The sequence below is a fragment of the Microtus pennsylvanicus genome, chromosome 20 (assembly GCF_037038515.1).
Source record: "Microtus pennsylvanicus isolate mMicPen1 chromosome 20, mMicPen1.hap1, whole genome shotgun sequence".
NCBI classification, from domain to species: domain Eukaryota; kingdom Metazoa; phylum Chordata; class Mammalia; order Rodentia; family Cricetidae; genus Microtus; species Microtus pennsylvanicus.
In genome coordinates this window covers 35,475,167-35,487,363 of record NC_134598.1, presented here as the reverse complement: position 1 = coordinate 35,487,363, position 12,197 = coordinate 35,475,167, and the positions used below count along the sequence as shown (strand labels likewise).

General features: G+C 50.1%; 1 protein-coding gene across 1 annotated transcript; it reads right to left on the bottom strand.

Annotated features, from left to right (window-relative positions):
* Window positions 1-1,288: 1,288 nt before the first annotated feature.
* Window positions 1,289-3,577, bottom strand: Ascl1 (achaete-scute family bHLH transcription factor 1). The gene is made up of 2 exons (XM_075954231.1): window positions 2,745-3,577; window positions 1,289-2,389 (listed from the first exon to the last, which is right to left on the bottom strand). Exon 1 carries the CDS (start codon window positions 3,469-3,471, stop codon window positions 2,785-2,787), a length of 687 nt encoding a protein of 228 aa, XP_075810346.1. The 5' UTR covers window positions 3,472-3,577; the 3' UTR covers window positions 1,289-2,389; window positions 2,745-2,784.
* Window positions 3,578-12,197: the final 8,620 nt, after the last annotated feature.

Here is a 12,197-nt window from a genome sequence, read left to right as displayed (position 1 = left end):
ATGGGGGTGGGGGTGGGGTGGGGGGCGGAGGGGAGCGCCTAGTTCTGGTCTCCCAAACAACACAAAAACAAAGCCAGTACTACAGAAGCATTGCTTCCCCAAGTAAGCTCTAAATTGGCCCACTGCTGGCAGAAAGTCCGATTATTTATGGCGATGGGGAATTTACTGATTTTTTTCCCCTTAATTACGCCCATCTCTATGAAAGAGACTGAAGCCTCCGTGTGCATTCTATAGAGGGTCATTTAGTAAAATGACATCAGACGCTGTGGCATGCTCCACGCATAGCGGCTTTCAAAAATGGTTATTCTGTGCCCCTAAATGGTATAGATATACCAACACGGGCTAGATTTTTAACTCTGGAAGACGCGCCTGCTCCCCGCTCTTTGTTGGGTTTTGTAAGATGCATTTTGCGCCTGGTTTTCCGCTTGGCTGGAGACAACGCAAACTGAATCTGCAAGTGATACAGGCAGCGAGCAAGGAGCCTGCTCGAGGTCGAGTAGGATTCCGAGCACGTCCTTGGTAACTGACAAGAAGCGAGCCAGCCAAAACCCCACCAATTTCTTTTTGAATCTTGGTAATTGGGTACTTTTACACGCTGCTCACGCTACGGGGATAGAGTCACAGCCTTAGATAGGCCGGAGTTTCAAAGCGACCACACATTTTTACTACATTTACATACTCAAGTCTAATTCTGTCTGCAGGGAATTTGCATCATATGGGGCTTTTGCCTCAACACAGGCTGCAAAGTGTATATATTGGAGAAAAATACCTATAAATTGGGTGGGGGGAATGTGTGCCTATAAGTAAGTGCAGAGGATTCCACTCCACCCCTCAAGTTTGTTTGTGGAGAGGGGACCCACCCCCCCATCCCAACTTTCAGCACTATCCTTCCAAACACCCAACCTTCCACCTCCCTGTGGGGATAACCTCAAATGGGCCGCGAGTGGGGGAGGGGAAGGAGGAGTGCCCCTTCCCAGGTGACTGTTTTGGGGATATTTTTTAATGCACAGTCTGTGATGGGGTGACGCAACTATGAATTGCCATTGATTTCCCTGGAAGTTGTCTATATGCATGGTGAATAACAGAGAAGAGGACCCCACACACAGCCATCACCAAGTTATCGCTGGAGTGGGACGGGCTGGACCACTTATCCCCCTCCTCTCTGCAACTGAGCACCCTTGGCACCACCCTCCCTCCCTTTGAGTATTTCCATAGCTTAGCCAGGAGCATCAGAGCCAAAGAAGACGTAGAGGCAGCTGGTCATTTTCTCTCTCTTGCTCTTTTTTTTATATAAAAAAGGAAAAAAAGTTTTATTACAAAACTAGCTTGTATAAAACAGGGTTATACACGTTTTTGTAAGTTTGTAATAAAACAGTAAGGGGGAAAAAAGGCAGTGGTAGAAATTTCCAAAAGGCAACCCATGGAAACCAACTGGCCGCCACTCTGCGTTTGGACAGTAGCTGCGTGAACTTTGTTCTTCTTGAACAGTTTTTTTAATAACATCATTAATACATTAACAACGTTTCTAGGAAGTAAGACACATCGGTGCTGAAGTCACTCTGGTGGCACTTAAATCTCACCTAGGAAGGGAGTTCCCTAGGAAACCACAGGGGGGAAGGGCAGTTGTAAGATGGGCTACAAAGTATGCAGAGGTAATTGCATTACATGTTAAAGTATCAAGATATACACATTTTCAACCATTTGTACAAAACTTCTATAAATTTTCTTTCTCTTTCTTATGTACAAAAATATCTTAATATATCCCCAAACTGGTTAGGATAGATACAAATAGATTTTTTTTCTTATAATAAAAAAATTCACAAAGATTGGAAGCATTCTATGGTGAAAACAGAAGCAAAGACAGTGGCAGAGAGAATTTTAGGGCTTGGGGAGGAGGCCACCAGGATAGGGGAAGGGTGTCCAAGAACCGAGTATGGTTTAGCAGACAAATGCCCACAGCTTGCTGGGATGGGGCTTACTAAGGAAAGACATCAACCCAGTCCAAAGGGCTAGGACTTGGTTTGGGCAGAGGGCAGAGGGCGAGAGGTGACGGCACTGGCAAGTGCTTTCAACCCTGCCTGTTAGTGGCTGGGAGTTACTGAAGAGCGCGTGGCTCTCTTGCTCTAGAAAAGGAAGCCACTGCTTTTGCACACCAGCTGTGACTTGGGCTTAGGTTCAGCTACCAGTCACTCATTCCTCTCCGAGAAGGACTGGAGTGCAGAGGTGCTGTTTGCAGCCCAACCCTGTTTGCTGAGAACACGGCATCATAGTCACGTTGCCCCTGGAGGTCGTCCTTCTGGTGGTTTGTTTTCTTCTTTCTCCATTTGTTTCTTCCTCGCTCTCAATGTCCTTGGCGAGACACACTAAAGATGCAGGATCTGCCGTCACCCTGTAACAGATACAAGAGAGGTGACTGTGAATTTGGAGGGCAGAAAAAGAAGATGTGAAGGCGGGGGGGGGGGGGGGGATCTGTCAGGTAAAACATCTCTTTGGACAAGTTCCAGGACTCAGTCCCCAGGGTCTCTGATCCTCATCTCTGCCCTCCATCCCTTGGAAACTTGGGCAAAGCCACTTTTTGGGGGGTCAATACTGAGGCCAACAAAGTAGGATTTGGAACAGACACACTAACAACAACAATAACCCCTCCATGTTCCTGGAGACAACCTCTACCCTTCATAGACCCTCAAAAAGGAGGAAAGGGGCCCAGGCGAGGAAGCCCCTGCCCAACTCCAAATGAAACGTACCTACTTCCAAAGTCCATCCCCAGCAGGGGTCGGCAGCTCCTCAGAACCAGTTGGTGAAGTCCAGCAGCTCCTGTTCCTCTGGGCTGAGAGGGTCATAAGATCCCTCGTCTGAGGAGTAGGATGAGACCGGAGAACCCGCCATAGAGTTCATGTCGTTGGAGTAGTTGGGGGAGATGGTGGGCGAAAGGACGCCCGCCTGGAAGGCGGCGCTCACCGCGTCGTGCTCGTCCAGCAGCTGCTGCAGAGCGCGGATGTACTCGACAGCCGAGCGCAGCGTCTCCACCTTGCTCATCTTCTTGTTGGCCGCTCCGTTGGGGACGTGCTCCCGGAGGGTAGCAAAGCCCAGGTTGACCAGCTTGACCCGGTTGCGCTCACGCTCGTTGCGGCGCGCCACGGCGGCCGGCTGCTGCTGCGGCAGGCTGTAGCCGAAGCCGCTGAAGTTGAGCCGGCGTTTGCAGCGCATCAGTTCCGGAGAGGACGAGCGCTGGCGCTTGACCTGCTTGGCCGCTGACTTGTGACCGCCCCCTGAGGGCTGGCCATCGGCCACTGGGCTCAGCTGCGGCGCCTGCTGCGGCTGCGGTTGCTGCTGCTGCTGCACGCTCTGCGCTGCTGCTGCTGCTGCCGCCGCCGCCGCCGTAGCAAAAAAGCAGGCGGCAGGCGGCAGAAAGGGCTGCGGGGGCTGCGACTGCTGGCCGGCTCCGCTCTCCATCTTGCCAGAGCTCTCCATGCCCGGTCAAAGAGTCGCGGGGAAGAGCGAGAGAGGAGTGCGAGGAGTGCGCGTGGGGGGACGCGGAGCTCTAGGGGGACGCGGGGCTCGGAGGCACGATCAGAGTGGGTGAAGAAAAGGAGAGAGGAGAAACGGGCCCCGGAGGAAAGTTAAAAGAGAAGAAACGCGCGGAAGGCCGCGGAGTTCTCCAGCTGAGGTGGAGGAAGGTGCCTAGGCGATCGTCTTCCCTCTGCGCCGCCTCCTCCCTCCCCTCCTCCCGCCGCGGTTGGCTTCGGGAGCCTCGCGTGGCGCTCGCGTGTGCGGCCGCCGCCGGCGCCTTCTCGGTATTAAAAGAAAAGGGGAAAGGGAAGGCTGCAGCAAAAGTCAGTGCTGAGCGCGCTCTGCCGGGTCGTGCCGCTGCGGTGCTGCGCTCTCTTGCGCCGGGTCTCCCTGGCTCCAGCCTGGGTCGAGCCTGGTTCTGGGATTATTTGGTTAACCCCCTTTCTTTCTAATTCCTCTTTCGCCCCCAATTCGCCCTCCCTGATCTGCTCCCAGCCGGTACGCCGTCCACGTTCCCTGGCCAGAAGTGAGAGAGTGTTGGGCGGCTGTGGTGCGGCCGCCTTTTCAATGGGACACCCAGCCCCACGCGCAGCCCTGGCCCCGCCTCGCCCCCCACTCCCCACTGCTGCTGCGGGCGGCTGCAACCCCCACCCCCTCTTCTCCCCCCCCCCAGCTCCCTCCCTCCTCTCCTCCCCCCTCCTCCGGTTGCCCGCGCCCGCTCCTTGCAAACTCTCCATTCAGCCGGGTTTGTTGTTGCAGTGCGTGCGCCTGGCGCGTGCCGGACTCCCGGCTGAATAAACAGGCTGCGCGCTCGGGGCGGTGACTCGGGGCGCCAGGGGGTGGCTCTAGAAATGGGGACCTTCTTCTTTTTAAAAAGGGTAAATGGCTCTGGGACTTGGGGTGCCTAGGTGGAAAGTCTAGAGGGAAAGTGTCTTTTGAGTCTACTGAGAACTTGGAAGAAAATGCACAGAAGGATTTAGGGAAAAAGTAGCAAAGGAACCTCACACAGGTGGGGAACTGGGGTTCTGTTTTTTTTTTCCTTTTTCTTCTCTACCCAGGTTTTCTGGAGGATTATTTGACTGCCCTAAACAATAAAAAACAGATTTGCAATTAGGTTTAGAAAGATGGAAGGGGAGAGAGAGACCTTGCAGACAGTGAGTGACGAATTGGTGGCTGTTTGAGAACTTGGGTTCTAGCCACTTGAGTCCTCTCGCTGGCGTTGCTGCACTACCAGTGCTACCCTCTCTGAGTCGCCTTTGCTTCTGTACGGTTGCATTAAGTGGACGCTGCCATTCTATCCAGCTTCAAGCATAGGATGTGCTGGACCCAACTCGGCAAGAGTGGAGAGGGTAGAGGACGTGAACTGGCGCTAAGAAGCTGAGGCAGGAGAATCCTAAGTTGGAGGCTAGCTTGAACTACACAGTGAGATATCACTCAGCTTTTAAAATGCAGTGTGTGTGTGTGTGTGTGTGTGTGTGTGTGTGTGTGTGAGAGAGAGAGAGAGAGAGAGAGAGAGAGAGAGAGAGAGAGAGAGAGGGAGGTGGTTCTCTGTAACACCTGCCACTCCTCAGAAGATGCTTTCTAGACTAGCTGCGAAAGGAGAGCGCTCCGGGATATTCCAAACCGCTGGCGGCTGCAGGGAATTGAAGGTGACTGAGTTTGGGCAAACGGAAAGGTTTCCTTCCTTGTCCCGGTCTTTTGCAGCCGCCTGCGGAGGCCTTGGCGCAGCCTTCAACCCGCCCCAGGCGTGTGCCTGGCGGGTCGGTGGCAGGCGACTGGGAGCAGAGCCCGCTGGGGCCGTGTGCTGGCACCGCTAGAGAGGGGGAGGCGCCTGCGGCGTCACCCTGCTGCTGGGACAGTGCCTGCCCAGGCGCCCTTCCTGGGCTTAGGCCTGGCACTCTCTGTCCCAACCAAGTCCAGCTTCGAAACCTCAAGCACTGCAGGCAAAGGTCTCAGACTGCTCTGGTACACCCTGGGCTGGTCTCTGGTCGCGTCTACATAGGCAGAATCAAGACTTTGGCAGTCCTCTGGTGGATTTGTCCGGAAGTCCTCTGGGTTGATGATCAAGGTCTGGAGTGCAGTAATGTCTATGGTGAAGTACCAGGATAATGGCTTCTAGTTATTGTGGTTATTCTTATTTTAGTTATTATTGGAGCCATTTATTTCAGTGTCTCACTACATAGCCAAAGCCTTGAGCTCTTCCTCCCTTAGCTTTCCCAGGACTGAGATTTTGAGTTTTGGTCACAACTTCCGGTCAGGATAATTGCTTCATAGGGTCCACAAGGATGTTCCAGAGAGATGTCCTACACATGCCTGGCTAATTAAGAGTGTTCTTGGTGGAATAGTGGTAACCACGTGCAGAAAGAATGGCCGACTTCCTAACTGAATCCCACATCTTACCTTGACTATCTCTTTGTAGAGAGGAGGTTTGGAGGAGCACAGGATGTGACCACACCAATTCTGCAATCCTTCCCATAGGCTCTACCATAGCCGGCTTATTGACCTCTGGGAGTCTCAGTTCCCTCACCTGTGCCATGCCCCTCCCCTGCCCACAGAAGCAGAGACTGGATTCCTAGACACCCATCTAGGACGTGAGTTGTGAGAGGGTGTGTAGGTCATCTTCCGGTCACAGCTACAAAATGCCTGAGATGCTCCGCCAACAGGAAAGGTTTGTGTAAGCTCACAGTTTTAGAGGTCTCAGTCTGTGATCAATCAGCCCCTTTGTTCTGAGCCAGTGCGAAATGGCGTATCATACTGAAATGCATAGAATGGCAAAACTGCTCCTAGTATGGCCAGGGGAAAGGGGAGCAAGAGAAGAGTGCCGGTTGGTTGCTGTTGTTTGTTTGTTTTGTCAACCTGACACATTCAGACTTACCCAGGAAGGCAGAATCTTCATTGAGAAAAGGCCTCCATCACATTGTCAATTCACAAGTCTGTGGGGGAATTTTTTTGATTAATGACTGATGTCGAGTGGAAGAGTCCAGCTCACCATGGGTGCTGCCACCCCTGGGCACATCCTCCTGGGGTGTGTAAGAAAAGAGGCTGAGCAAAACCACTAGGAGCAAGCCTGTAGGCAGTGCTTCTTCCTGGCCTCTGCTTCCTTTACTTCCTGGAGCTGCAGCCCTGTCTGTCTTTCATCCATTATGAACTGCAACTGTGAAGTGAAATAACCCTTTCCTTACCAAGTTGCTTTAGGTCACGGTCTTTATCATAGCAATAGGAACCCAACTACAGGGCTGTGACAGACCTGCCTGTACTGTTCTGGGAAGATTTAGGGATGGCTTTGGAACGTCAGGCTTGACAAGTCATTGAGTGTTTATAGCTTCATGCCCTGTTGTGGGAGCTTGAAAGACAGGGATGCTGGAGAAGATGGAGATGATGGAGACCTGGCTTGTAAAACTTTGCAGGGAAGCAAAGACAATTCATGAATGAGTTTGAATTAAGAATCTGTGGCTCTAGTCAGCTGGGGCTCAAATATCAGCTGTGATGAACAAGAGGCCAGAAACACCAAAGTGAACTTCTGTTTTGCCAGGACAATCCATGTTGGTCGTCTAAAGCCGGAGCTTAGAAGTCTGCTGCAGCTAAGAAGAGACCAGCATCATCGAGGAACAGGACAGCACTTGGAAACTGGGGACCAGAGGGAGCCAAGGCTGCTCACTATGCTGGCAGCTAAAGATGGTGATGCGTAAGAGCCACCCAGGCTGTGCTGGTTTTCGGGTCATGGTTGGGCACTGTACAGCAGGGCCAGAGTTTCTGAGGAGAAGCCTTTGGTGCAGCCTCACCTCCAGTGGAGACTCTGGCATGTTGACGGTATCAGTAGCATGATGTCACTGTCCAGGACAGCAGCAGCTGTGGCGTGGAATCCACCTGAGCTTATGACACAGGTTGCGTGTGCTGTGTATGGCGGAACAAGAGAAGTGGGCAGCTCAGGCTCTTTGGAGACCAGAAGATTATGAGTGAGTCCCAGACGCTGAACACTAAGCTATTTTATATTTACTAAAGTTTGGCTTTGCTCTGATTTGATTAGGATGGCAGTGCCCAGATTCTTCTTTCTTGGAGCAAGTAATTATTTAACTTACGTTTTTATTTACAGGAGTCCACAGTTGAGAGACTTTGAACTTCTAAAGGTGTTTAGGGAAGAGCACACTGGCTGTCCAGTGCCGCAGGACCAACCCTGAAAACATACATGCAAGTAGCACTACAGACTAAACAGGTTAGCATATTTGTATTTGTATGCAATAACAATTAATGAAAAAAGAGGCTATAAATTTGAATAAGAATGGGGAAGGGTATATGGAAGGGCTTAGGAGGAAGAAAGGGAAGGGAAAATTGTTGTCATTAAAGTATAATCTCAAAATAAAAAATAAAAAGATGTTAGGTTTTTTTCAAGAAAACTTGGGCTTCTAAAGTATTGAAAATTTTAAGGCTGGAACTTATAAAGCTATACTATGCTTATACGGTGTTATTGTGGGAGCTCTTGGTGATGAACAAGGAAGAAAAGGCTATGGTTTAACGAATAGTGTGTCCAGTTGACAGCAGGTCAATTGTGCTGGTTGGTTTCGTCAACTTCGCACAAACCCAGACATACCTGGCAAGAGGAACTGTGAGTTGAGAAGAGGCCGCCATCATATTGCCTGCAGACAAGTCTGTAGGGCATTTGCTTGGTTAATTATTGATATGGGAGGGCCCAGGCCACTGAGTGGTGCAGCCCTGGACAGGTGATGGGGGCGGGGGGAGAAAGCAGGCTGAGCAAGCCATGGCAGCAGGACAGTAAGCGGTGTTCCTCCACGGCCTCTTCAGTTCCTGCCTTGAATTCCTGCCTTGGCTTCCTTCTGTGGACTGTGACTCAGGCTATGTGAGCCAGAAAGACATATTGCCTCCTTAAGTTTCTTTTGGCTGTGATATTTTATCACAACAATAGAAACCCCAACTCATCCTAACTCATGCCACAGTCTCCTTCAGGCTTCCAGGGACCTTAGAAGCTCTCAAGAGGCCCTACCTATTGAAGACTCTACCATCTTCATTTTCAGAAACAATGGAAGGCCAGATAAGCGATACTTTTGTTCATATACAGCTCAGAACCCTGTGACCTCTCTCTGTGGGGATGAGGTGCGCCTCATCTCTTTGGAAAATTCCCACTTATGCTACATTTTTGGGGTGGGACATTCAATACTAAAGACTAAAAGGTTTTATTTTGTTTTAATTATACTTTTTGTTTGTTTTTTTTTTTGTTGTTGTTGTTGTTTTGAGACAAGGTTCCTCTGTGTAGCCCTGGCTGTCCTGGAACTCGCTCTATAGACCAGGCTGACCTCAAACTCAGAGATCCTTCTGCCCCTGCCTCCCAAGTGCTGGGATTAGTGTATGGCTAAACTAGGTTTCCCATGGACTATATTTTTAATATTTATTTATTTTTTAAAATATTTATTTATTTATTATGTGTACAGCATTCCTTCCATGTGTGCCCTCAAGGCAGAAGGGGGTGCCAGGTCTCATTATAGATGGCTATGAGCCACCATGTGGTTGCTGGGAATTGAACTCAGGACCTCTGGAAGAGCAGTCAGTGCTCCTAACCTCTGAGCCATCTCTCCAGCCCCCTATTTATTTATTTATTTATTATGTATACAATATTTTGTCTGTGTGCATGTCTGCAGGCCAGAAGAGGGCACCAGACCTCTTTACAGATGGTTGTGAGCAACCATGTGGTTGCCAGGAATTGAACTCAGGACCTTTGGAAGAGCAGGCAATGCTCTTAACCACTGAGCCATCTCTCCAGCCCCTGACTATTTTTTTTTTTAAATAAAGTTGTGTGTATAGTGGATCTTAAATGAGGGGCAAAGAGGGGAAAAATGCAGTTGAGTCTTGGACTCTGATTTTAGTGCCGCCATCAATTCGAATCCCTGAACTTCAGGAGAAAAGAGGGTGCAAATAGACTCAGTTGCACAACACAGGGCCTCGTTCCTGCAGGATAAGCTGCCCTACCCCGATGCTGGGGTCTATCCTGAGGGAAGATGCTCTCCTACCCAGGGAAAAGGTAAGTCCCTGAAGAAACTCTCCATGTTGGGCACCCCCTTTCTGAGGCTGCCTTGGGAAACCACTGGGCCTGCAGCAGAGGCAGCAAGGGCCCTCAGGACAGAAGACAAACCTCACTTGTGCCTTGGTTCTGCATCTTGGTCACAACAGCCCGGCTTGCACCTGCATCAAGAACTCCAGACTTCTAATGAATCAATTCACTTATTCAATATGTCTTAAAAAAGAAAAGTTGGAGAAAAAAAAAAACAAGCACCAAGTATATTTTATTGTGGCTTTTTGGATAAGGAAGAAAGGTGGGGGCGGAGTAATTTGCAGGCACCCTCACAGGGTCTTTTGAAGTTCTCCAAATAAGAAGAACTAATGCTAACTCTTTATTTTTTTTCTAAAGCCCCATTTACATTATGATTAAATACCTTCCTTGGGCAAGCATAAAGAAAGTCGTTAATCTATATAGCTCTCCAAAGAATCAATACATTCTAAACTTTTGTAGGATTTGTTACACTCTATTTTGTTGTTACAGTAGGCTCGCCCAGCTCTGTCTAGGCACATGGTTCTTCTTCTTCCCTCCCCCTCAGCACCTCCTCCAAGAATGAAAACAAAGCCAAGGTCTTTCACCATAAACAAAACCAGCTGATTCTTCACAGAGAACCCCTGAATAGCTTGAGAAGGGGGAGAAAACTTACAATAAATGGTGCATTTTTTTTCTCTGCTGGGTATAGCATTCAAGGATCAGGGCAGTATTCAAACAGAGGTCCATTTTTTTGCTCAGCAAGCGAGTTTAGAAAAGAAGCGTGGAGTCCATTCAGAGCGCCCCCGCACAATCACGGGGCTCTGTGAAGACTATCTTCCATGCCTTGTCAGACTGTTTCTGGGGACCAATTAGCGCTTTGTTGCACGGCTTCTTTTGCTGCGTCTTTGAGCAGCAGGAAAAAGCGCTCTTGAGTCTCCCCTTATTTTGACCATTTCAGTCATTACTCAGTGTAATAATTAATATGACAACTGGACGCTCCAGTTTGTATAGAAACACCTCAGCGACAGGAGCGAGTTTGCAGTGGGTGGTAACGAGCCGCACATCGGCCCCAGAAGCCACACACACAAAAAGGGAATGAATGGCGACAGAGAAAGAGAAGGAATAAAGATAAAATAGTTGGCACAACGCAGAGCGACATAAAACAGCCTGGGACAGAGAGAGGGAGGAGGAACCTGGACAATTAGAAGGGGAGGGGTAAACACCCTACGGAGGTTAACTTAGTTTGAAACTGTTTTGTGAATAGAACCATGGACGTGAGTGGCCAGATTTCAGCCCATTGCCCCCACCCCGCCCTTTTATGAACCATTTTGGAGGAGGGGGTGGGGATAGGGGCTGCTGCAATCTTTAGATTGTTCGGACTCCTAGAAAGTGCGTCCACCGGCTACCGAGCTCAGATCCCAGCAGCCCCTCGCTTAGTGTTCTAAAAAGCTGGGTCACCTTGACAGGACCAGATATACCGACCTTTTTGGGGGATGAGTTTGGGGAAAAATACATTCCAAACTTCCAGACACTGCATCAACTCTGCACAGTCTGCGTCTGCGGGACTCCGGAGCTGGGAGGGGGCTCCAGAGTTGCAACGCAGCTACCGCATGTCAGTCTTGTGCTGTGCGCCCCGGGCTGCGACCCCTATGGGACCGCATAATAAATAATTAGAACGTTTAGGTCCGTTGGCCACAGCTCATGCTAATAGGCAGATAAGAACTCACACTAAGCCAAAGCGACAGTTTGCATTTAAGACAAACAACAACAACAAACCCCACAAAAACTCCCCAAACTTAAACCCTGCTCTTTTCGCCCCAACTTGCTCCTTCTGTAATTCCTGTTCCCAAACCTTTTACTTAATTCTGATTCCTCTCACACACCTTCCCTCCCTCACCCACAGCCTCAATATCTCTTCCACCCAGAGGGGCCTCCTTGTGAAGACTGCCCAAACCTCTGAGAGTTCATTCCCAGCTGCCCTGTCCGCTGGTCATCTAGGGATGATTTTCTTTGTATGGAACACAAGCAAGCAAGGAAACCCGGGGCTTCTGTACGCCTTGGATGCTGTCCTGGTTCAAGGAGCCAGAGGAGCTTCCAGATGGGTGAAGAGCTGGGGGACAAGGAACAGGGAAGTTCCTGAACTGCTTCTACCGCCTCCCCGAAGCAGGGACGTTTTACCAAAAGTGTCTGAGGTCAGTCGTGTGTCCCCATTGTGTGGCCACGTGTCCTGTGTCCATCAGCACCTCCCCAAGCCCGGAATCAGCCTGACTCCTTGCTGTGCAGTCTGGGAATACTGTGGCTGATCAATCAGTGGACTGGGGGACATGGATACTGGCACAGAAGGCCAAGGACAAAGTTTACTGGTAATAGGTTTCAGAGGAAGCAGAAGCCAGGCCAGCCACCTAGAGAGACATCTAGCCTGCCTGATTCTGTCAGTCTTCCATGGCTTTGTAGAGCTCAAACAAGGAACAGCACCCAGCAGGATTTTCAGTCCTTTGTGGGGGTGGGGGAGAAGAGGGTGGGGGTGGGGTGGGGACAAGGGTCAGGGAGTAATTTTGAACATGGATATTCCTTAGCATGAAACCTGAAAGAGCAACAAAGACAAGATTTAAGGACTTACTCTTTGTAAAATTCAGACAGGAGTGCC